This window comes from Falco naumanni, chromosome 2, assembly GCF_017639655.2.
Source record: "Falco naumanni isolate bFalNau1 chromosome 2, bFalNau1.pat, whole genome shotgun sequence".
Taxonomy (NCBI): domain Eukaryota; kingdom Metazoa; phylum Chordata; class Aves; order Falconiformes; family Falconidae; genus Falco; species Falco naumanni.
In genome coordinates, this window is record NC_054055.1 from 89,973,471 (window position 1) to 89,998,507 (window position 25,037).

At 38.7% G+C, this 25,037-nt stretch overlaps 1 protein-coding gene across 1 annotated transcript in view; it reads right to left on the reverse strand.

Moving 5' to 3' along the window:
- Positions 1-10,635: 10,635 nt before the first annotated feature.
- Positions 10,636-25,037, reverse strand: part of PDK3 (pyruvate dehydrogenase kinase 3) — a 55,087-nt gene continuing 40,685 nt past the window's right edge. The window contains exons 6-11 of the mRNA XM_040582493.1: positions 22,500-22,577; positions 20,260-20,336; positions 19,029-19,130; positions 18,331-18,441; positions 12,832-12,945; positions 10,636-11,794 (exon numbers count right to left, since the gene is read on the reverse strand). Coding sequence (XP_040438427.1) covers positions 11,651-11,794; positions 12,832-12,945; positions 18,331-18,441; positions 19,029-19,130; positions 20,260-20,336; positions 22,500-22,577 — 626 coding nt within the window. The 3' untranslated portion in view covers positions 10,636-11,650. The remainder of the gene's footprint in view (positions 11,795-12,831; positions 12,946-18,330; positions 18,442-19,028; positions 19,131-20,259; positions 20,337-22,499; positions 22,578-25,037) is intronic.

The window sequence follows — 25,037 nt, forward strand, 5'->3', positions numbered from 1 at the left end:
TCCTATGACAAGGCACTGCTGCACCTCCCAGCTGCACGCAGCAGGCTCCCATGTTAAAACCAGTTTCTCAAATAAGCAGCTTGAATTCCCCTGCCCCAGCAGTTTTCCATGGCCAGTTTATGGTTGGGCCAACACCTTTCTTCAGCTCAAACAGTGCTGTTGCACTTGAGATCTCCATCCCTTGGATATTCTCTCCAACAGCATCAATCCTTCCTTTTAATAAGAAACAGCGAACTGCAAGTTCCTAAGCTAGGTAAGGCAGTTTTGCCCTTCACACAGCTGCAAGAGCCTGCTCCATATACAAAGTATATGGCAAAATTAACCAGAAGACAAAAGGGCAAAACAAATTTAAGGAGGAAATTACACCTTTGAAAGCGTCGTCTCCTTTAACCCTTCTCAAAAGGCAGTTTCACCCTTATGAAGAGACAGCTATCCCCCTCCTAAAAGGATTAAGAGGTTACAGGGCTTGATCCTAAATTTCTCCGGTCATAACTTCATGGTCTGTGCTATACATGAAACACGTGACCTCTGTCGAGTCACCAGGATTCTGAGTACCTACAATATTTTCCTTTCATCATTTTGGTAGCTCACCTTTCCACGTACATTTAGGTTTTGGATAAATGTCTCATTTCCATAGGCAGGAGGGATTTGTTTTGCTGCCCAGTAAATTATGTTAAATAAGCACCACACAGCAGTACACACCTGGAAGAGCCCAGACACACAGCTGAGGGGGACCCCCAAAGCCCCACCCTGCCCAATTCTCTGCCATTAACTGCAACTTCAGCAAGGACATGGGAAAGAACCAGGATTCTGCCCCTGCTTAAAGCAGCCTGAAATTCCCTGACCAACAGAGAAGGCAAGCGCTGGTGTGACAAAGCTCATGCTCAGAAACCCGTCTGCAAGGCAGGCAAACGGAGCAGCACCCAACACCCCGGAGCAGCACCCAACACCCTGGAGCAGCACCCAACACCCCGGAGCAGTGACAGGCTCAAAGCAGCTCGTCAGGGTGGGCAGATGCTGCCTCAGTATCTGGCTGGTAAGTTTGGTCTTAAGGGATCAAACAGTGCAGTGAACCCTAAACCCCTCTGACTTGGGGAAAGCTGGGGATCCAAGAATTTGAAGATTTTTTTGGTGCTTTTGTTTTTAAAGAACTGTGGCAAACAGAAGCGAAAATACAGTTGCAAGGCACAGATTTCAGTTACAAATCCTAGCAATAAATTAGTTTTTAAATGTACAACTGTATTAATCAAGAAGAAAACGATATGTTATCTCAAAATAATTATTCCTGTGCCTAAGCATATGAAGGCAGGCACACTCAAAAGGAAAGTCCTACCGGTCAGCATTGACCAGGCTACATGCTCAGTCAGGTCAAGCCTCACACGTATTTCCAATTCCAGACAAGCTTTGTTACAATAAATGATGTCCTTTTCAGCACATTGTGGTACTTTTAAGCCCTATTCTAGCATTCTACAAATATACTTCCCTAAAAACAAACCCTGGTTTTCTGTAAAATAAAGTAACTGCAAACCACAAAGCCATCATCCACTTAGGGAAACAAGATTAATTACAACCTGCTCTTTAAAAGTGACTAGCTTTGAATACCTACAGGGCTGCATTATTTTAAAATGTACTATATGCCATACTAGTCTAGCTTTTTAATTTCAAAACTAAAGCATAAAAAAAAAGTAGGAACCCAGCTGCTTTGTTAATTGGCCAGATTTAAGGTATTTTATATCATCAGTTCAAAAGTTGACTAGTTTCATTTTTTACAGTGTCCCGAGCTTGCACTGCTACAATACACAATTAAAAGCCAAATGACAAAACAAAAAATGAAACTATTCTCTTAGAAAAAAATTCTGGGTTGTTTTTGGTTGGGTTCTCCCCCCCACCTTGGTTATCTAAAAGGGCTCTCCCAAATGAGTGCATTTATTCCAGAAAAGAACAAAAAGGGCATTGTAAATATTCATATTGTTCACATGCAAATAGAAAACTGCACATAAAAGCTAAGAAAATTCCCCCCAGAATAGCTGATTCCAAATTAATCCAAGAACTGTAGCAAATCTTGGGTGGTATGTTTTAATGTTGGGGTTTTTTTTTCCTCCTTAAGAGCACCTTTTCTTTGAACCACCCCACGCCACATACTTGTATCATAGACACACAGAGAATGTGGAGAACCATCAGGGAACACCAGCGTGTTCACAGTCTGTATCATTTAAAGAAACACAAGAAAAAAATAATGCCATGAGGTCAAGCACCCTATTCTGAAACTTTCCGACTTACAGTTTCTGGGAATTCAAGTCAATTTGTCATTAAGAACAGAGATAAACTACATTGAAGCTAATTAAAATGCAATCAGTCATTATGCAGAGTGGTGGTACAACCATGCTATCTGCAGAACTGACTTCATTAACTGAATTAAATTCTATCTACAGGGAAGTGCCCAAGGTGATCTTGCATGTTTTACCCAACTGTTCAACAAGAAAAAAAAGTTAGAAATTAATTATATATTTGATCACTGACAGTTGTGTATCAAGCACTTTGATAAAATACTTTCATATGCCATTAAAAAAAAATCTAGAAACTTCTAGTTCTCTTGCTGTAAAACACTGTATTTAGCAAGTTGGCATTCTCCATCATTAAGTGCACAGAGTTAACACTAAGACAAAATGTATTTAAATATACTGGAACAAAGCATAACTCCAACCTCTTCATCCGTTCACAAATGACTAGTCACAAAATATTTTGTAAAGCCGGTAAACTTGTACATTATAACATATGCAATGGCCATTCTACCTAGCACATAATGTAGCGGGCAGTTTTCAGGCCTACAGCATCATACTGACAACGGACATCCACCTACTGCAATGGGCGCCCATACCTGACAGTGAAGGAGGAAAAAGTATTGTTTCTCTGGTAGTAAAACTTAACCTTTAGTCCACCAACATCTACAGACATAGAAACCACCCCAAAGCCATGACTCGGACGCACACACGAAACCCGAGGCTCCTCTGCCTGGACACAAACCTAACCATGCCTTAAGTGCTGGTCCTCTGCAGCCCCAAGAATTATACCAAGCATTCTTAAGCCTACCAAGAGATTTGTTAACGTAAAGAATGAAAAGCCAAGCAAATAAAAAGAGAATAAAGATCAGGCAAGGGAGGTGCTCACAGAAAGCGCAGGGGAAGCCGTGCATACCACTGGCAACCCCATGCCTGCTAGGATGGCTCCCACACTTTAACCTCTGACATCAGTTTTCGTAGCCATGAGGAAGTTTTAATGAAGCTGTTCTTTGAAAGCTTTCTAATGCCAAAACACAGGCAACATGTGACCGTGAAAAATGGAAGAACTGAAGCTTTAGTCTGAAAAAAGTCTTTTAAATCAGCATATTTACAGGTGCCTGCTCATTTATTAATTTCAATAAAAGAATTCGCAGTGGAAAATAAAGAAAATCTTACAACTTTCAAATCGTATCTCCTAGTTGCACACTAGTAGAAGGAAAGTGACATGCCTGTTGCCTTTGGACTAGGAGACACAAAGGGGGATAGCTCGGGCCAAAGGAAAAAAATTATCCAAGTCACTAGATGGAAAATGGTTTCAGATTGCTCTAACAGGTTTTCGGAATGGCTGATGCTCTTAGACAAAATACAGCAGGTGTTATTTACTACACTCGATTTTACTGTACTAGAGGAGATGGTACAAAAGCTTAAAGTAAGAAGAGCCTCACAGTTAGATGACTATAAACTCATCTGACAAAAAAAAGTTTTTAATTTTTCCTACTAAGTATGCCTGACATGTTTTATATGCCTGACTTCATTTAAAAACTGTCTACTGCAAGACTTCTTCCCACTCAAAGTAACACATGTAAATACTGAGTCTACAACAGTCTGAAGGAGGCATGAATTGTATGAGAAACTAATCCCTCACTACAAATCGTTCTCCCACGTAAGCCTGTGTCCTAGAGCCGTAAATCTTCATTATGCTGCTGCTGCTACGAGTTGCTTCATGTTCTACAGACCACTACTGTCAAATATTATGTGGTACACGATGAAAAATTTTGCAACTTTGAGCTACTTACTTGACCACTCAGCTCTGAGAAACTACAACACACAGATTTCTTCTCATCTGGAGTTTTAAAATAAATTCTTTGAAAGAAAATTATCTCAGTTCTGGCAAAATTCTGACCAACTGGAGCCTCATTTATTACTTAAGAAAGTTAATGAGTCAAGCAAACTGGGTCACCAGGCATTTTCCTGCTCTGGAATCACTTGGTAAGAAACTTTTTCATTTTCTTGAGTAAATTATGAACACACATAAAAACATATAAAACTTCATGAGAAACTGAAGAAATTTCAAGATAGAAGCCTTGGGTGTTATTTTAAACAGATATTTCAGACGTAAAGAACAATCTGAGAAACTTTACAGAGATCTATATAGCAGGAAAAAACAAACCCCAAAGGTGCTCATACACTTCAAAGAAAACAACGTTTGGTGACAAACCACGCCGACGTACCCAGAACGATCAGCCACCAAAGTTTCAGAAATCTCCAATAACTCACTCTGCAGGGGGAGCTTCTGCTGCTTCCACATCAGAAGATGAAAAATTCCAAGCAGCAAGGATGAACTGGAGGCAATCCCTATTCACATCAAACATTAAAGGAAACTTCACACTCCACAGAAATACTGGCAGTGGCTAAAGCTGTAGGCTTCATCTTTAGTCACTTCAGAGGAAGCATCAGCGCTGCAGTACAGGTAGCTCAATCCCTGCCTCCAGTGTCTCACTGGATTTGGTCCCTCTAAGTCCCACACTCGTGCAAACCAGCAGCCTGAAGTGCTGTGAAGCTGCGTGGCTGTTACCAGCATAACACTGATGATCCAAGGGGTTAAACACTCCCTTCTGTTACTCGCATTGACATATTAAACCAGGGAATTATTAAATCAAGTTATTAAATCTTGATCTACAGTAAAGTCTGTAAAACCAAAGGAAAACACACGCTATTATAACAAAATGGTTAGTGAAACCATAGCAGTCTAGCTGAATTTTAGCAGTTTGAAACATACATTACATACGGATGGCACAAAACCTCTGCAGTTCAGCTTTTAATGTTTTGCCAATGCTAACGCATTTTCTGCTTATAAGCCTGTGTGTTCCCTCAAAACCAGTAATTCTGAGAACACGAAACAAAGCTCATTTTTTAAAAATATTACTTCATATTTTCAAATGGCCGAGTTCTCAGTCAAGAAATAAGTTTAGTTTATACTTGTTTCAACTTAATGCTCTTAAACTGTATTAATTTCTAGATTCCTCTACGAAAGTGAGAAAAGGAGAATCTGGGGTTCTTGTCAGATAATTTCTCTTTATGGCAGTCACTCAGAAACAGCCGTTTCTAGATAAAGAAGCCTGAACTTTTCTCACCTCAGTGTTCTGAGAAAAGAGCAATAAATACTAGTTAAAAGAGAGAGTAAACCAAGAGTCACTAGGTTAATTAATTTTCTCAGACAACAAGAGAAAATCAAGTTTTACCCCAAAAAACTTTAGAGTACACATTCCCACCTGCACTCCCTCACTTTCCCCCTCTGCCTCAAGCTACAAACCTACAGAAACAAGGGAGCTTATCTGTATAGAGAAAGGAATAGCACAGGAAAAGTTACTTGCAGAAGTGATGGACCTAGAGTAATTTCTGTAGTGACTCGTTTTTCAAAAAGCCAGTCTCCCACAAACGCTTTTGCAGCTCTGTTATTTTGTAGAGGTATCTTCAAATTTACAATGAGCAAAAGAATTCCTGTTTTAATTTTTCCATTCAAATCAAGTACAAAGATAGCAGTTGTATAGAAAATAAAATTGTAAGTATTTTGATATAAGGTCCTTGGTACAACAGCACAATCAAGAATTGTGAAGTTCAATTAAGTTAGCACATGATTTTATCTTTTAAAAGACAAATCTTGTGCCACAAGAACCTCTGAAAGTTAAGTTCAGAATGAAAACTAGAGTTTCTTGTGAAAATAAGCATTACATAAAGATTTGCATCTGACAGGAATAAAATACATTTATGAAAGACATTAAAAGTTCTAAAGCCTTAAAATCCACCTGGAAATCTGACACAAACTATATCAGATTAAATGTACCTGAAAATTTGGAGTAATACAATACAGAAGCAATTGCATTTATATATGGTTCTAGAACCAGCTTAACAAAAAATAAATTATTTTGAGGTATTAATAATAGATCTTGGGGTGGGTGGGGACAGACACGGTAACACTCAAATGTAGGTTTCCATCGAAGATTTCAAACTGCTTTGTGACAAAATAAGCAAGAAAAACACTTATCTAAAATTACTCTGAGCTCCCAACTGTAGCTCTCCAAGGGCATCCCTCTGCAGGCGTGTGTGAGGTTGACCTTGGGCTGCCAAATCACAAACTAAGCTCCACAGCGTGTGAAACCAGAATGGTCCCTTAAAAAAAGTCATCATGTAGTTTTTACTTATTTTTATCTGTTGGCAAAGAAAAAAGGAAAACAAGGGCATACACACATATTGGTCTAGGAATAATTACAACACATGGTACAGAAGACTGAAAATTGAATTTAAAACATCACCAAGTAATCTCGGGAAAAATTAGCTTTCCACCTTTCCTTTAGATATCGATTCAAATAATGCCACTTCAGAGGAAAGTCAACGCAAGACCTCTTTCTCTCTTGGATGCCAGGTGCAACACAGACCAGCTCACCAGTGAGAGTTCTGTCCCACAGCCAATGTTGCGAACAAGTTGACTCCATTTCTACCCGCATCATCAGAAACCCCAACACAAGTTGAGCATGTTGATAACAATTCAGAGGTAGCAAGCGTGGAACAGTTAGCAGGTACCCTCTAAGGACAGACCTTGCTGGACAGCCGAGAGCACGGATACCGCGCACCACGCATGCGGGAACATGCCCTGATACGATCTACAGAGGGTATGAACTTCAAAGGATTATCAATCTGGCACCTCTTAACAGTATTCAATTCAAAGGAAAAACTTCAATAAAGCAATTAATACTAGTTTGACAACATCAGGGTTATCACAAGCACATCAATCCCACTGATACTACATAAAACCTCCTCTGGATTTAAGAAACAAGTTCTCTGTGCCCATTTTTGAGATCTTTTAACATAATACTGCAAGTAAAGCATGTGAACTTTAAATTTTCTTATTTATTTTTAATTAGAAAGCCACTTCAGTTACACAAATCTTCACTGTTTCAAATTAATGTCAACAGCTGAAGTCCTGGTCCTGAGAACAGATTCATTTGAGCGGGAGTACTCTCATACACTGTTTACTTGCGTAAGTATTTGCAAGATTCAGCCCTGAAGTCACTACACAATTTATAACTACGTTCCTCATTTGTGAATAGACTCACCTTTGAACGCAGCAACACATCGTTCTGTCATGTGCCACCACATTCCCTTAAGTTCTGCAAAAACACATTTACGTATACATACATATATTAATTCAAAGGCAGGTGACTATGCCAGGAAAAAGACATGAGCTGTAAAACCACAGCATCTACATGGCAACCCGGGAAACGCGCAAGGAAACCGAACACTGCACCATAGGACATGGTTATCCTCAAGACCAAAATACTAACAATAAACATTTAGGCTGTTTACTACAAAATTATTTATGTCAATCCAGACCACTTTGCAGTACCTAACACACAAGGATATAGAAATGCTTATTAAAGGTGAGGGGCAGGGGGAAAACATCTTCCATGTCAATAACATCAAGATTTCACCCTGAATACTAAGTTTGGGTGGAGGTGAATACGAGATTACACTACACAAAGATCACCTGCTCACATTTTGGAGAAAGTCAACACCTGTTTCAAAGCAAATTCTACATGCCACTGAGGACAAACGGAAGTACGTTACGCAGTTGGAGCAGCGGCAGGTAAGTAGCCAAAAAGCAGCTTGTGTTTTCCAAGAACACTACAATTAATATTCATGTTCTTCAAGCACGTGTCAAGGGACCTGCTTTTAACCCTGCCCGAGAAGTAGCACCCACTGCAGCAGGATGTACTTTCTCAGTACTGTCCTAGGTCACCAGTCAAGGGCAGAAGCAAAGATTGTGCATCTGAGTTATAAAAGAAGCATTTCAGTATCTTCTGAATATTTTGTATCAAGCCCAGACTCTGAAAGACCCCTTGTTAGCCTCAAAACAAAGCCCAGAAAATCAGGGAGCACAAATATGTATACGATTCGGAAAGAATTCACTATCTATTAATATTTATCTAGAGAGCAGATAAATAACGTTACGTTCAAGACATACACCAGAAAAATGCACACGGGACAAAAAAGTTAAACTATTTGTTACACTAGGACATGTAGAAGTTACAAATTCTCAGGACAAATCGAGGAGCAAACATCTCTTGCTCAGTTTGTTCTGTTAATCACTAAAGACAACAGATACGAAGCATTTTCACTGAAAACTTTTCTCTATTCATGTGTCCTGTAAACTCAAGACAAGCAGGTTGCAGCAAGATTAGCAGGCCATATATCTGAAATCCATAAAAAAAGAAATATACTTCTCTATCATCAGAAAGTTTGAAATTAACAGCCCCAAGATATTAAAAAATTGTAACTGAATCCAACCAAAGGTAGAAGGAATTGAAAAAAGATCAGGATCTGTAGTTAAACTAGCCATATTAAAAACCTGTCCACCCTCATTTTTCAGGCATACCCTTTGAAGAACTCCCTTTTCATCGAAGGTCTGCTGCTGTTGTTTTGTAAGACAGTTTTCAGACTAATACTCCTGTGTAGAGACATGGCATGAGGACAATGAGTGGAGACCAGTTTATGGCGCGCCTGGGATCTCCACTAAAGCACTGGCTGCCTAGACAAGGTTGGAGAGGAGAAAAGTTGCTTCTCACTCATACTCGGTGTAATGCCCAGAGACAGACCTGGGGAAATGGAAAGCAGCTGCATTCCTTGTGCTCCAGCTTCCTGCTTTGAGGCGTTTGTGCATGCTCAGGATTCTTGGAAACAGGTGCCATTTCAGGGGATTCCAGTTTTCAAGTACTCGAGCACTTCAGTCCTGAGAGCCAGCCAGTTGTTTTTGTGAATGAAGATGTCACTAATACATCTAACGACCTGCAAGGTATCTTCAGCTTTCATCCACAGGCCTCCATGGTTTCTATTCACTTCAAGGAAACACGTTCAATATGCCTGCATCCTTTTTTTATTCTTTCTGTTCCCTCTCCATGTGTAAGAATACAGCCAAAAAGGAGCACCAGGTCAGGATTTGCTACTTCAAAATACAATTTCTAACAAAAGCTGAAACTCAGCTACTTACACAAACTACCTTATTCCTTGGAATGTTTTAGGTAATGTTCTAGGAAAAACTGACCATACTCTAGTCTGAAAATCACGAATTTCTATTTTTAAGCAAGCCCTACTCTGCAGTTACTAGAAAACATACACAACTTGAATTTAAAAAAACAGTAAGAAGTTATGAGCAAGGGCAGAAGTGACTGAATTTTAGTAGATGTGACTTCCTGCTGGTGTTTCAGTCAAACCACGCTTCGATTTCATCCCAGCAGCAGAGCTGTATCGCTCGTACAGCAATTTGCCTTCTCTGCAGCAGTGCCTGCAAGTCACGGGAAATGATTGCTCTGGAGGCCACAGGCGTCACACCCTCACCGTGCCACGTAAAGGTCCCCTCGCCAGGGTCAAATGAGTCTGGTTCAGGAAGAGGACAGCCCCATTGGCACACTCCCTCTTCCTACCTGCTGCAGAGCAGGCTCAGAAGGGCACCGCTTACCAGCTCACGAGTCAGACAGCCTTCGGCAGCTGCCCCAGCGCCTCCACCTCTGAACGCTATGGTAGCACTCGCAGACACACGTACGAGAGCGTCAAAACAACGTGGTGCACCACCACGATGTATCTGTGCACTGTAGGGAAGACCACAGAACCTCAGGCCCTGCAAACTCATGAACTGTTCACATACAAATTCCCAAACTGACTGTAACAGATAAAAGTTTGCAAGGTAAGGACTCCGACTCTTCAGTCACGGGGCTATATGAAGTTTATTGCTCAAAGCACTTTGGAATCCCCTGATGAAACGTGCTACTTAAGTGCAAAGTACTATTATTAAGTCAAACTAAGATTTTTGTTTTAAAAATATCTAGGAATTTCTCAGCATTTACCTGTTTACCGAATAGAATGGTTCTTTATAAAAATAGATAATGGGAGGACAAAAGGGACCACTCCTCCACAATTTTAGTAAACAAGTTTCATTTTTCCATGCTAAAATCTGCAGTATCTTTCAAAAAAATATCAAAATGCCTAACAGAAACTGAGCGTGCATCAGAGTTGCTTACAACTCATCTACTTTATTCCCACAACTAAGATACCACCAGAACTTCAAAATTGCACAACTTTTTCTGAAAGGCCATAGTATCAGAAACAGTATTTGGCAAAGACTTGGTGAAGAACGGTTTCCTAATAGTTAGCAATAACCTTTACAATAAATTTAAGGGGAAATATTTAGGTTTTATTCTTTGATTTTTTTTCCCTTAAATCATGTGCCAGCTGTGTTTTGTCCCTCCCATTTCTACAATATTTCCAGTTTCATGTATTTAGATCAATGACACTTTCCAAAAGCTGGTGTACAACATCTTTATATACACTACAAGTTCAGATTACCAGACTATAGTCAGACATTGAATATATAAATAACTTTGCAAACTATTTACAGGTTTTAAATTGATCAGGTTCCAAGCAACCAACACTCTTAAGGCAAATTCATTTGTATCACTGGCTGTGTGGCCCTTCAGCATCTCTCTCCCCTCCCCGATCCCCCCCAAATGATAGGCAATAAACATGAAATCGTATTTTTCTGCCCTGTATTGACAAGAATTTTTTGTATGGAGAGATGATCCAACTACTTATCTTTCCTCAAAACAATGAAAAATGTATAGAAATGCATTTCTGTGTTTGCGTGTCAAAAAAAAAAATCATTAAGGTGCACACCAAGAAGTGGAAGTCCCAATGTCTTACAGCAACATAATTTCTGTATGCTCTTGACAAATGGATTTGGGAATTTGGGGGAAGCATCAATTTTTAAAGCTGCAGAACCCTTTTAAGAACTATGCATTTATAAGCTCATTAGAGACAAGATCTGAAGAGCTCAAAAGGGATTTTCTGTTTATATTGACACTGTGCAATATAAAATGCAGCAAAGAGTTGATTTTCAAAGCCTATGTGTAACTACATTAGAATTTCTCTCTTACACCATATTGCTGTTCAAGATGCTATTCACCATTTAAAGGTATTCTGCATATCTTGCCCAATCCTTATATTGGAATAAAAATTGGCCATTTCAAATTCTGTCTTTTTGTTACAACGCTGTATTCTTAAGTGCAATCACAGTGCAATCCCTTTTGTCAATGCATGACTAAAGCAACCAAGCATATTCTGGTGAAGTAGATGGGATTCACATACCAAACATGCTTAGTGCCTTCTTTTAAGTCCCAATCATCACTTTGTTCTTGGTATTTTTTCAATGCCCTGATTAGGTTCTTTGTTTAGAAGTAATTAACTACTGTGGATTTTGGAACAAAGCAGAGACTTTATACTGAATGCAGAGGTCATCCCCAACAGAGACAAAAGGTGGCAAATTATCGATTAGCTTTATATTTAGAAGCATCCCTTGGTTCACTACTAGGATTGCTCCAGTCATCTGCTTCAGGCGTGGTCTTGTAGTGTCGCCATGCTGACTTATTAAAAACGGGAAGTCTTTCAAATGATTCACTTGAAAGGGCCTACGGAAAAAAACAAAAGCAACGGTAAGATATCACTAGATACCCAGATTATACTCCGGGGAGTTCTACAGTTGCAACTTCTGCATTGAACAAGTATTACATGTCACAGCGCTATTTTGAAAACACTTTAGTTGTGACTAATCACTCTAGCCATAGTCGAACTACTAGTCGTAGTAAAAGTTAATATTTTCTTTTAACACTTGAAAATATTACTTCTTTCCAGGGAGTGGTGTCAACAAAGATAGCAAGAAAAAAAGTTTTGGTCAAAAACATTTGAGAGATTTGCCACTGACACAGGGCAGACAGCTTTACCTAAACATTTCACTTCAAGAAACTTGGACTCTGACAGCACACTGACCTGTGAGGACTGATGTAGTTCAGCCCATTAACATGCCTTTTTCCTCTGAGAAAGTTCATACCTTTTTCCTTCACACATACATGCACAGGATTTAACTCATCAGAAACTAAAGTTAGCACAGGATTCCACAACTCGCTTTTGCATACAGCCAGGCACAGTGGCAATGCTAAGTCAATGACCTGCATATGAGCTGTACACCACATTCTTTTAAATTTCCTGATGAAATTCAAGCAGTTAGTTTCAACCTCAAGCCCCTGAATAGCCTCAGATCTCCCAAAAAATGGCAAAGGCAAAACGGTCAAGAATTGCACAGAAAAAAGAATATGTACTAGTCAACAGTAGTCTTCTCAGTTTTACTGTGGTCAAAATTTTTAGAATCAAAAAGTATTAACCAAAATAATCTCTCATTACACAATGATTCGAAAATTCAGCACTTATGACGGATTAACAAAACGCAAAGTTCCAACACAGGGGATAAAAAAGTTAACTAGTATTAGTGCCAGGTTAGTATTTATAATCTTTGTTTTTAGCATTCTGTGTAACTGATTTAGATAAAATATAACGAAAACAGCAATTACAAATTTGATAACATGTTGAGTGAAAGAGAAAGCTCACTTATTCAGCCTGCTATAAACAAACTGCACTGCATTACTAGCTTATAAAAGGGTCAAATGCATACCTTCAAATAAATTACAGCATCTGAACCAATGCCTTCCATTGAGTAGAGTTTAAGGTCACCTTGAAAGTACCTAGCATACAGACGAGAAATTGGCAAGCCATAGCCAAACCCAGCCTACAAAAACAAGAAAACAAAAGGAAAACCACAATGAAACGTTAAAAAAAAAAAGGGGCCACAGATCACTGCAATCATTTATAAAACAGAAGATACCTAAATATTAGATTTGCATGAAATTATTTTTCAACCTTTCCTTTATTACTCAGCTTACACTGTAAGCTGGTATTCAGTGGTTTCCGCCATCTCCTTTTTTCCTAGGCATAGTTTTTCTGCTTAAGTACAGAGAAAGGAAAAATATGAGAGTCCTTTGTTAGAACTACCTTGTCCATTTTGCATTTTCTCAAAGTGGCAGGTAGGTGTAACATACAGTACACACTTCCTCCGATCATCAAAGCAAATAGTCTACTGCTTCCTCATTACAATTACCATTGCTGTAATACTCCGTTCTTTCTTTGGTCAAAACCCAGGTTTTTGATAGCATGGTTTTTTCTCTGCCAAGCCTGGGGTCGTTATTCTGAGATGTCTCCATGCTTCGGAGACTACACAGGAAAGCCAGCGACAACTCCGTTTACTTCATCTAGGTCCCACTATTAAGTGATCGCTGATGCCAAAGTGCAATAGCGATCAGAAGACTACATACAAAGCAGTAAGGCAAGTAACCCTCGCTGCTGTTTACCCATCTCACAGACGAGCAGGATTCCACAGCACCGAATGATCTACTGAGGACTGAAACCCTGTACAGATCACACAATTTTCAAAGCGTAACAGACTTAACAGGTACAAAGTTTAGATTTTATATTTAAAAAACTACTATTTATAACCATAGCTACAACAAAGTCAACACTTGGCACTTTTTCCAACCCACTCTTGTCAGAAAAAGTTATAAAAAACCCGAAGCCTCCCTCACTGCAACCAGGAAGTAAGATTTTTGGTCTACACATTGACTCTTTCAGATGACTGGGTACGTACTGAGGATCACAGTGGCTGAGTATTCACCCCTGAATTTTTCAGGGCTACCCAGAGCAATAAAGGAAGGATTCCAGACACACAAGCATTTGTATATCCTTCTTTTCAAGGTAATGGAATAATACAACTTTTCCATAAGGGTGGATTACAGGGAGAATTAAGACACCTGAAGTTTTCAGAATACCAGTAAACTCATTCCATTATAGTACCTCTACAAAGGCAACCTGACAAATAGCTGAGAATCATGCCCTGAATCTTAAAACTGTCCTGGTGTCAGCTGGGATACAGTTAATTTTCTTCTTAGCAGCTGGTGCAGTGCTGTGCTCTGGGTTTGGTGTGAGAACAATGCTGACAGCACACTGATGGGTTTGTCAGTCAGAGGATGGGGGGGGGGGGGCGGGGGCAGAGGAAATTGGGAGGGGACACAGCCAGGACAGGTGACCCAAGCTAGCCAAAGAGGTATTCCATACCATACAACGTCATGCTTGGTATATAAACTGGGGGAAGAAGAAGGAAGAGAGGGGACACATCTGGCATTATGGCGTTTGTCTTCCCGAGTAACCGTTACGTGTGATGGAGCCCGGCTGTCCTGGGGATGGCTGAACACCTGCCTGCCCGTGGGAAGTGGTGAATGGATTCCTTGTTTTGCTTCGCTTGCGTGTGCGGCTTTTGCTTTGCCTACTAAGTTGTTCTTATCTCAACCCTTGAGTTTTACATTCCTCCTCCCCATCCCTCTGCGTGAGGGGGTGTCAGCGATCGAGTGGCTGCATGGTGCTTGGTTGCCGGCTGGGGTTAAACCACAACAAAAATCAAAGATGCAAAATGATACAAGAAAGAAAAGGCCAAGAAGGAGGACTTGGAAGCATTATACACAGCGAACAGGTAGTATCACTTTATAGGAAATCTCTTGAGGGAGGGGTGAACATTGAAGACCTTTGTACTACACCGTCCATCACAAATTCTCTTGCTGTCACATCTACCGTCTCTACAGTATCTTTTGACCTCTTTGCCTTGTTTTTACAGAAGTCTAAATTTAGTGATCTTAAACTGATTACAGATGCTCACTCAGTTCTTCGGAGCAGAATGAGAAACAGAAATGACAAAGATCTCTTTTCTACTCACATCCCTTGTCACAGTCATTAGTGTCCATTTCCACAGCTGAAACAGTTGCTTGGCTGCACTTTTTCAAACAGTATGATTTAAAAGACTTAATTCTCAAAGACTGCCATTAGAGGCACTTGCATCACTTTCAAACATCTGGTCTTGAAAGTAGATGCATCTCTTTTTTAAACTTTAAAAACCGGAAGCTATTGGACTGCCTTAGAACCAAAAAAAAAATTTCTGAAAGCTGACTTTTCTGAAGACTAGACAATAAATACAACGCACAAATTAAAAAGCACAGCAACCAGAAGGCAAATTGTACATAGTACATACTCTCCAGGAACAGCTCAAGTAAAGGGCAGTACCAAGCAATCCTGAAAACACATTATACTTTCCTCTCTCCAGAATTACTCCTTAAAACCCATACCCAGCTTCTGTTTGCCTCCTGCTCCTTCCAGGAAAATCTTTTTACGCTCTGTGCTAGCCCACGTAATTATTTCATACTGCCCTCTTCCAAAAATTTCCTGTCAGCCTCTTCTCTACACCATCTTCAGAGTATTTTCCAAAACCGATAACTTGTAAGAAATACGAAGGCAACAGGTCCCAGATGAGTAACCTGTTAAGATGACACCTTGCAAAAAGTCAATTTTGCAAAAGACAATTAACAACCAGAAATTACTACATCGACCTGTGCTTGACCTAGAGGACAGAATACAGTCAACGTTGGGACACCTACCTTGAGAAAAGGGAAAGCTTTTTAGAGCATATTTCTCACAAAGTATTACAGTATGCATTACACAAACAGAAAATTATTAGATTTGTGTTACTAGTCTATACAGGTTTCATTAAACTTTATTTAAGCCATGTTTCTCCCACTATAAAGAAATGCTGCCAGAGAAAGAATCATTAAATTATCTAAGAAAACCTAATTATCATTAAACATTACCACGTGTTTCTAATGTTTCCACTGTATGTACAGCAGTACAGAAGAACACAAGACCTCTCAGAATGTGAATGCTGCCATGGCAACAAGGATTCTCAGCTGTTTTTAAACAACATTTGCAATGACAGTGAGAAAGGTCTTTCACCAATCAACAGAAAGATCCCTCTCGTCCACTCCCCAAGTCCATGAATGTTTCGTAAATGAGACAGGGGAGCACGTAACAAGGGGAGGGAGTGTTAGAACAGAAAAATACGTCTATTTACACTGCAATTTAATTCAGAATATTATTTAAGTCTAGAACAGCACAAGCACAGACCTACCTACTTTTTGGAGCACTGTAATTAAGTGGTTTGGTCTTTGGCACCAAGCAATAAAGCAACTCTCCTTCTACAAGGACTTCAAAGAGGATTTATGCAGAATCTTTCTGCTGAAGGATTTTTATTTCTAGCCTGACATACAAATTGGTTTTATAACTGGATCTGGGCCATAATACATAACATATCAAGCTTCACTGCTAATTCCTTTTTCCTCTTAGCGGAAAGATATGCTATAGACTCCCAGCTCTTGACTTCCTTCTATCTCTGCACACATCTAAATAAGAGAGCTTAACAACTCTTCTCAACATTCAGTCACGTACAGGCATCAGTCAGACTCATAGGGCAAAACCTGCCAGGTTCACAAGAGAGGGGGATACTTTGCAGGTCTGACTAGAGTGACAGATTGAAGAGGAAAACAAGGCCTGAAAACAGTAGAAGAATACGAAGTATAAATTCCACAGAATCACAGTAAGTGGTCTTGAATAGGAGGAAATAAACACAGGAATGCATTGCTAAAGATGCATGGGGAATAAAAAGGAAAAGAATAGTGTCAATCCTAAGATGAACACATTTTCCAATCAGAAAGCCACAAAAAGAAGAGACATTTTAATAGTGAATACAACTAGTAATCAAGGTGTAAGTTTATAGTGAGAACAAGTTTCAGGAAATCCTTGTAGGATGATATAGTAAATTGCTGATCAAAAGCAAGACAGAACAAAGGCAGATTATGAATAAAAAAAGATTCTACCATTCATGACAAAGAAAAACGTTTATATTTGAATTAAGGCCTGTTCCCTATCACTCATCCCATTCAAGATGATTTTCTGTGAAACATCAAAAGTTTGAAACATATTACTAAGATGTGTTGTAGAGGTAGGAGCTGTCAAGGATTAATACCAAGTCAATGCAGATACAAAACTGGGTTTCACACCTACTGCAGTGGCATCAAACACTGGTAAAAAACAATGCAATGCATTTAGGTGCCACAATGTTATGAACTATGGACGAGGACAGTACCATAAAGATTTTCTGCTAAAATTCTGAAAGGAAATTTATTCTCTCTGAACCACTCTTAACTGGTTTCACCCTCAGTTCACTGTTAATTATTTTATACCAGAAATACTCTTTGCATCACATTTTATTAGCTGGTTGGAGGCACTTCAAGCACAGAAGTATCAGCAGAAAAAAAAATAACCTTAAGAACACGCTAGATGAGCATGTTCCTAAATAGGGAAAGGAAATTTCTCAAAGAATCAACTTTTTCTTGATATGCTTGAAGATAAAGAATTGCTAGAGTAATAGAGAACAAAGATGAGAAGATGCAAGAATACAACATCAGTATGAATCCACTTAAAGCTGGTCAAATGCAACAGTAGCTATATCATTTTTGTCACAATGAGCCAATATATAATTTAATAATTTAGAAATATTATTTCAAAAAAATCATGCTTGCTAGAAGAATCTATGGATTCAACACTCAAATAATTCCCTGCTTAGAAAAAACTATGAGGAAGTTTTGTTTGAAATCTGACCCTGATACATCTCAGAAGGGAGTATCACATGAGGTATTTCCAGCTGAACAGGAATATACCAGTGTTCATATCACACGCAGGTTTCAAAATTATTTTTTTTAAAAAAGGTGGTTTTAAGTCCTTAACTTATATAAAAGTAATTTAAGAACTTGAATATAAGCTTGTGTATTACTAGGAGGTGTTTCTCACACGCTATAATTCCAACAGTGTGACTGACCTTTTCAATACATCAATTATAGGAAACAGATATAATTTACAAACAGAAGAGAAGCTCATTAGGTTATCCACCTTCTCAGTAACACAGCACTAAAAATCCTGTCCATTAACCTGTGAAAATACCGTGCTTCTGTAGACATGCTTGTGTCCAAGAATATAATGTCAAGACAAAGAAAAGCAATTTTCTATTCCAAAGACTAAGCAATGATAACAGAACCCATTTTCTCTTTGTATGTTTACCTGCATAGACTTGCTAATGATAAACAATTTCTTCAGTGGAAGACCTGATCCAGTAGATTGCAGTGAATGTAAACATACATCCAGAGTGATCCAAAGGGACATTTAAATACATATTGCAATTGCTTACCAAAGGCACAGCTCTCGAGGGCTCCAAACTAGGCCTGGGTGCTGTTGAGTACATGTAGTTAAACAATCTGTCTATTTTTCTTAAAGGTACACCTCCACCTTGATCACTTATCTAAGGAATAAAAAGATTTTAAACGTTATGTTCTGAAAAAAAAACTCTGCAAAACTCAAGCAGCATTATCTAAGTGACTTCAGAGATACTAAAGGAGCAGCTAAGAACTCTGTCTACTCTGGAGAAAAGGAGGCTGAGGGCTGACCTCGCTGTGCTCTGCAGCTTCCTGAGGAGGGGAAATGGAGAGAGAGGTGCTGATCTCCTCTCCCTGGGATCCAGTGACAGGACATGAAGGAATGGTTCAAAGCGGCATCAGAGGAGGTTCAGACTGGACATCGGGAACATTTCTTTACAAACAGGGTGGTCAAACACTGGAACAGGCTTCCTAGAGGGGTGGTCAATGTCCCATGGCTGTCAGTGTTTAAGAGGCATTTTGACAATGCCCTTAATCCAGCCCTGGAGTGGTCAGGCAGCTGGACTAGATGATCTCTGTAGGTCCTTTCCAACCGAAAATACTCTATTCTAACAAATACAAAGCAAGTATAAGAAGCGACACAGTAATTTGCCTTTTTGCTTTTTCAAATTACAAGTCACACTATTCTAAACCTAGCAGGTTTGTAAGCTGCGTATTATTTTTAAGCATTTACCTTAATAGATAGATCTTCTTTCCCCAAAGTGACTAAGGTTTTGATCGATGGATAGCCTTCTCTCTTACCTTCATGTAATTCCACTGTAGCTCTCATTGAATTCTGAAGACAAAAGAAAAAAAATGTCTCTTTGATTCTAACTTTATCATACATGCTTTTTGTCCTACATTTCTATGCAAGACGGAAACGGCTGTATTTAAACAAGTTTAAGTAGTGCTTTACAGTCAATGAATTGTCCAGTTAAACTTTTACATCAGAACTCCATTATACATACTTTTATCTATTTTTTACTGTGTGAAATCAATTAATATGTGTGTGTGCGTGTATATATATGTCTGTATAAAGGATGACAACATCCTTCACCCTCCGCCTTGCAGAACACCAATAGTGATGTTCACCTCTGAGAACAAGCTTTGATTTTCTCAGTCTGGGTAACGTAATTGCTAAGTTATGATAAAGTCAGACTGATAGATGGCAACTATTAACAGAGCTTCCACTGCCAGTCCTTCCACAGCTACAACTTACTGGTTTCATAGTGTTTCATGACTGGAACCAAAACATACCTACCAGTAGTGCACAAATTCTCACCTGTTCTGCACTGGAACTAATGTTACAAATGACAAAACAGGGAAGATTTAAATGAACAATACTTGGAAAATGTCAGAAATCAAACCCAAAATACCATTATTTAGGAAAAGTTTCTCTCTGACCAAATGCATTTTCCCCCCTGATTTTCTTGTGTTCACCTGCACGGCCTAAAGACCATCTATCTATTTGAAAGCAATCAATAGCTCTTACGCACTCCATTTTCATTGTTGTTCCAACAAAACAAAACAAAGCATGTAATTTACACTATTCAAGGATATGGGCTGTTTTCACAATAGACACACTGATCCTAACTAGTCCTCAAATAAGCAATAAAGCAGCAAGCTTATGAAAACTGCAAGGTAAAAAAATACATCATCATTGCAAAAACAGACTATCATGAGTGTTTTAAAGTTAAATCAGCTGCAAAAGCACAAAAGGAGAAGTGGAAAAACACAGAAATTTCAAGTACACAAGGGCATGAGAGGGCTGTAAGCCTTGCTTTCAACCCTTTCCACTTGTTTAAGAATAAACGTAGGAAAGGAAAACTGAAATAACATTTAACAGCTGTAAATGAAAAGAAACTTAATTTCAACAGTAATGTAAGTTCACAACCCCCTTTGAAATATTAACACGTGCAACCTACCTTGAATAATTCAAACAACATATGAAACAAGTGAGAAGGTACATAGACTACTTGAATAGGCTTGTTTGGAGCTTTAGCTAAAAAAAAAAAAGAAGAAGAGCCAAATTATTATATTTTTTTCAAAACAGTATTTTGCATAATTTCTATCTACACGAATAACATGAAACTGTAGGAAAAGACAAGTATGTAAGCATGTTTTCATTTTGAAAGTGCAAGATTATGTTTTTACTTCATGGAACTAGATTTCAGTTACTGCTATATCCTGAAATAACAAATTCTAATGATGATTTTCAAAGATATCTATGTCAGCAGACTGTTTAGATATGAAACTTCACTAAAGCAGTGGTTGGTTTCATACTGACGACGTATGGTAAGAGAACTTTCCCATTTAACTGGGAAATTCCTTTTCTTAACACAAACTATATTTAAGCATAACATTTGCTGCACAAAAAGGGTCTTACACTTAAAATTAACTGTTTAAGCTATTCTAAAACTATGTATTTTCCCGTAATTAAAACATATAAAATGTAAAGTGTTAATAAAAATTTTCAAAAATGTATTTCAGACAATATTAGAGTTTTCTTAATCCAAACCATAACTGAATTGTTTGTCTGCTGTTGTCCTGTTGTTAGTATTTTGGCTGAGGTGTATGGCTTGGCACAGCTCTGTATGTAGAGTGCTAGCTGATTTGGCAGGAAATAACAGAGCTGCATTTAATACATACCAGGACAGTTTCGGTGCTGAAGATGCAACCATCCCTGAACACTGAAATATCTACTGGCATTAAATTATAGAGTCACAGTTTGTCAGACTCAGCAGCAGTTCAGATTGAAGAAAAATCTTGAAATGTCTGTTTCATAAATTGCAGGAAGATGCAAACATGCACACAGAACACATCAACTTCATCCTTTTTGGCACTGAGGGTTGATAATACCAGCTATTATTTTAAGATACACAATAGGGAAAACTCTTCAGAAAAGACCACCAAAACAATGCTCTGCATATTTAGTTGCAAGGCAACTTGCTGGTTTATTACATTAATTTTGTCAGTCCATACTCCAGTTCTCTTATGCATCACCAAAACCAAGGTTGACCAATTTGTACTCACTTGAGGCACAGAGTACGCATAGAAAACACGTTATTGTTGCTCTTGTGAGGTAATTTGCAAAGTCACTTTCCTCGTGTTGATAATCTAGTTTAAAAGGAAGCCAGTATTTTTTTCCTCACATTTTTAATAAGATCCAGCAACTTGTTTTCTCTACTGTTGCATCTTTTCACTTAGGCCTTCAAATGAATTTTACAGTCATTCCTCTGCTGCAGCACTCAGTACTTTTAGCTCTAAAAATCACTCAGTGTGGGAACGGGGAAGGTTGGGCCCTTTGGTTTTGGGAGAGGGGGCTGGTAGAAATGCATCAGCATTGACAATATCACTTTGTTTAGAGAAGTATTTCCACAATACTTTAAGCAACACGTGTTCCCATATATTATACACTCCATTTTGAGTGTTACCTATTTCTGAGACTTTTTTAAATTCCCTGTTGGAGTCTGAAAACATCTTAGTCTTATGTTTGGAGAGCTGTCCAAAGTTTGTGAGAGGATCACTCAAAACAATTTATTCTTTTAACTTAAAAAAGACAACTTTCCTTTTGTCAATAGAAATTATGAACAAAAATCAGTCCATACACTGACAAGGACTGTCTCGTCAATTTCACAGCATCCAATCCTTATCTTTGCAATCAACTTGAAATAACGTTCATGTGAGAAGTTTACGATAGGACTTACAAGATAAGAGCATGGAAACAAATGCCTAATTTTGCCATCTTACACAGAAAACCTTACCACTGGTGCAGAGACTGACAGCGGAATTTATAAACATACTTCAAAATGAAGCAAATTTCAGCTTTTTTTAAAGATTAGTTAGAAGACAGGCATGTTTCCTTCCCAATTATGAGGATTCTTGATCATCTTATTTTCCTTTAAGTAATAGCAAATTCAGCAGATAGCACTCTGCATTCAGCATCAAGAAGTAGATGTGCCATGATGATAAACTGTAATTCTGGTGCCCATGCAGACACATAAGAAAAGAAAATCTGCATATAGCACTGCAGAGTTCTAATCATAACTTACAGTTAACAAAACTAGAAATCGCTGATGTTACAAATGTTGCTTTTTTTTGTTTTGTTTTTGTGTTTTGTTTTTTTACATACATCACTTAAATGGGAAACTAATTCCACAATTACCATTGAATTCTTCAACTTCCAGATCAGGCGCCACCAGATAGTACTGTTCGCATAACATCTTAGCTGTCTCATAAGCATCTACAAAACAACAGAACATTGACTTATCAAATACCTCTAGAGTTGTCTAGCAAAACTCATCCTGTACGTGAAAGACTACAAGCAGAACACTCATTTTAGTAACTAGAAGTATGAAACCAGTATCCATTCTGCTCCATTTTTCTGTGTGCTTATAGCCCATTTGCCAAGAAAGGGCAAATTCTATTTAAAACTCTAGGCAGTTTACTAGAGAGAAGCTATTTTTTGTCTTTTTTCAGGGCTTGAAAAACAGAAGAGTATAATCTTAGGCTAACCATAATATTTGTCATGTCCTGATCACACTGTAATGTTTGTTCTTTCCATCTCAAATAAAAAAAAGGATGACATTGCAACCATAAACTCAGTTTTTCTAAACACAATACTGTTTACAATACTTGATTTTTCAAGGTCTTTTGAGGGGAAAGCTGGAATCATTAAGATTCTTCATTCTTTCCTACTGAACAAAAAAAGAAAGCCTCCTCGTAATCCAAGTCAGGCTTGACGTATTGTCAAAACACAGCAAGAAAATTTAAGTCACCTCTTGTTTGAAAGATTTCTTAGTAGCTTAAGTATTCACTGGTACCTCATTTGTAAAATTTTTAGAGACAAGCAGCAAGTCTTAAAGAGAAGCTATAAACTTGATGTTCTAACCACATTGCTTCAGCTACCTTAAAAGTGGCTTCCTCATAAGAAACATGAGCTAAAAGCAAGCAGATAAACAGATGGGCAGTTCTGTAAGCAAGAGAGAAACTTGCTAAGATACCATAAGAATTGCATTTGACCTCACCCTACATGTACCTTCTTCCTCCTGCCCAAAGTGACACTACTGCCAAGTCACTGCCAAGACTCAGAGCTATGTGACAAGTAAAATCACTGGTTTCCAGAAAGGGCTAGTTACCTGTAATTGTCCTCCTTCAAGATGCCTACAGAAATAATCTATAATGTCCTGTTATCCAAAAAAAAATTCTACCAGTTGTTCTGGCATCTGCAGGGCTGGATGTATCACACAACACTGACACAAATGCTGCTTGAGGTCTAGTAAAATGGAGCTAATCAACACTGGAAATGTTCCCAGGACTTGACCAAGAACATCTCATAAAATCAGCTATTCATAGGAATCATGTCAAGATGGTCAGCTCCAAAGACTTTCTAAAACAGTCCTGTCATTAACACAATAAAACTTGTCCTAGTAAAAAGATCAAAATCCCATTTAATATCCAAAGCTGTACAAAGAACCTCAGCCTGGTACGTGCATAATTTAGGAAAAGAGATGCTGGAATACCTAGACTTACACAAAATTCTAAAATCACATCAGAACTACTGATGCTCTTGGCAGTAACCCTGTGCTTTAACAGAAAGGGGTGCAAGAAGCACAGCCACAACATTGGCTCAGTTATCAAAAGCTGAAGATAGCAATGTTCCACCTACATGGAAAAAGGAATACAATAGCACATTTCAAAGAGTTTCCACATCACAGAAGTGAAAACCAGGTAGGGATCCAGGGGACAGGAGTCGGGATTCTTATTGCAGCGAAAAACTTCAAGGCCTCTAAAAAGCAAACCAATAACTCATGGGAATAACCCAAAAGCCCTCAGTACACAGATGTGGAGCAGACAGTCACTACGCAAACCTTGAGAGAACAAAGAGGCTCTGAATAAATCAATTTAGCCTACCTAAATTTAATGTAGAACTCTCATCCATTTTCAGGAAGCAGCCACCTTACCACCCTCGAGATGAATGGGAATACGCTGTAACTTCATGATCTAGTAAAACATCCATCCATGAGCAAAACAGCGTCAGACAGACTCTGTGCAGTCTCACATTTTACCTTCCTTTAAAAGCCAACTCTTTGGCAGAGTCCTAAGTCTTTAGAAGAGACTGCAGAGTTCATAGCAGGCTTTATGTCATGGCTGAAGGCAGGTAGCAACAAGTGTGAAGGATCTATTAGTACATCTAAAATCCTTACTCCAGGAACAAGCCTGCATTTGTTGTCAGCTCAAAGTACTTACTGTAGGACAGTCAGCGAGATACCAAGACCCACCTCAGACAGTTCCAGACAAAACACTTTGTGGAACTGCTTGAAGTAAGAATTGGCTGTTTAAATAATTTCTTCAATATCTGAAGGACATACAGAGCTTGTGGCTGCCACATATGGTGCCAAAATCACCATCTTAACTCTGACAAATATCTCAGAATGTTCCCTGTGAACCAGAATGTTTTGGAGCTAGCACCGTATACAGAATGTAAGTTAACCCGTTCACCAATTCTACAAGGAAACGGCCTCAACCACCTTGACTCTAGACACTCCGTCTTTAAGGACATTTTGTTTCTTTGAGAGACAATACTGTACACTGTTTGTGATGCCCTTGTTTTGTTAGTGATTACTTCTTCAGATGTGGAAGATCTATTTCAGCTACTGGCTCAAAAACTGGACCGAGAACCTTCTCACTATGCGTTCCTCTG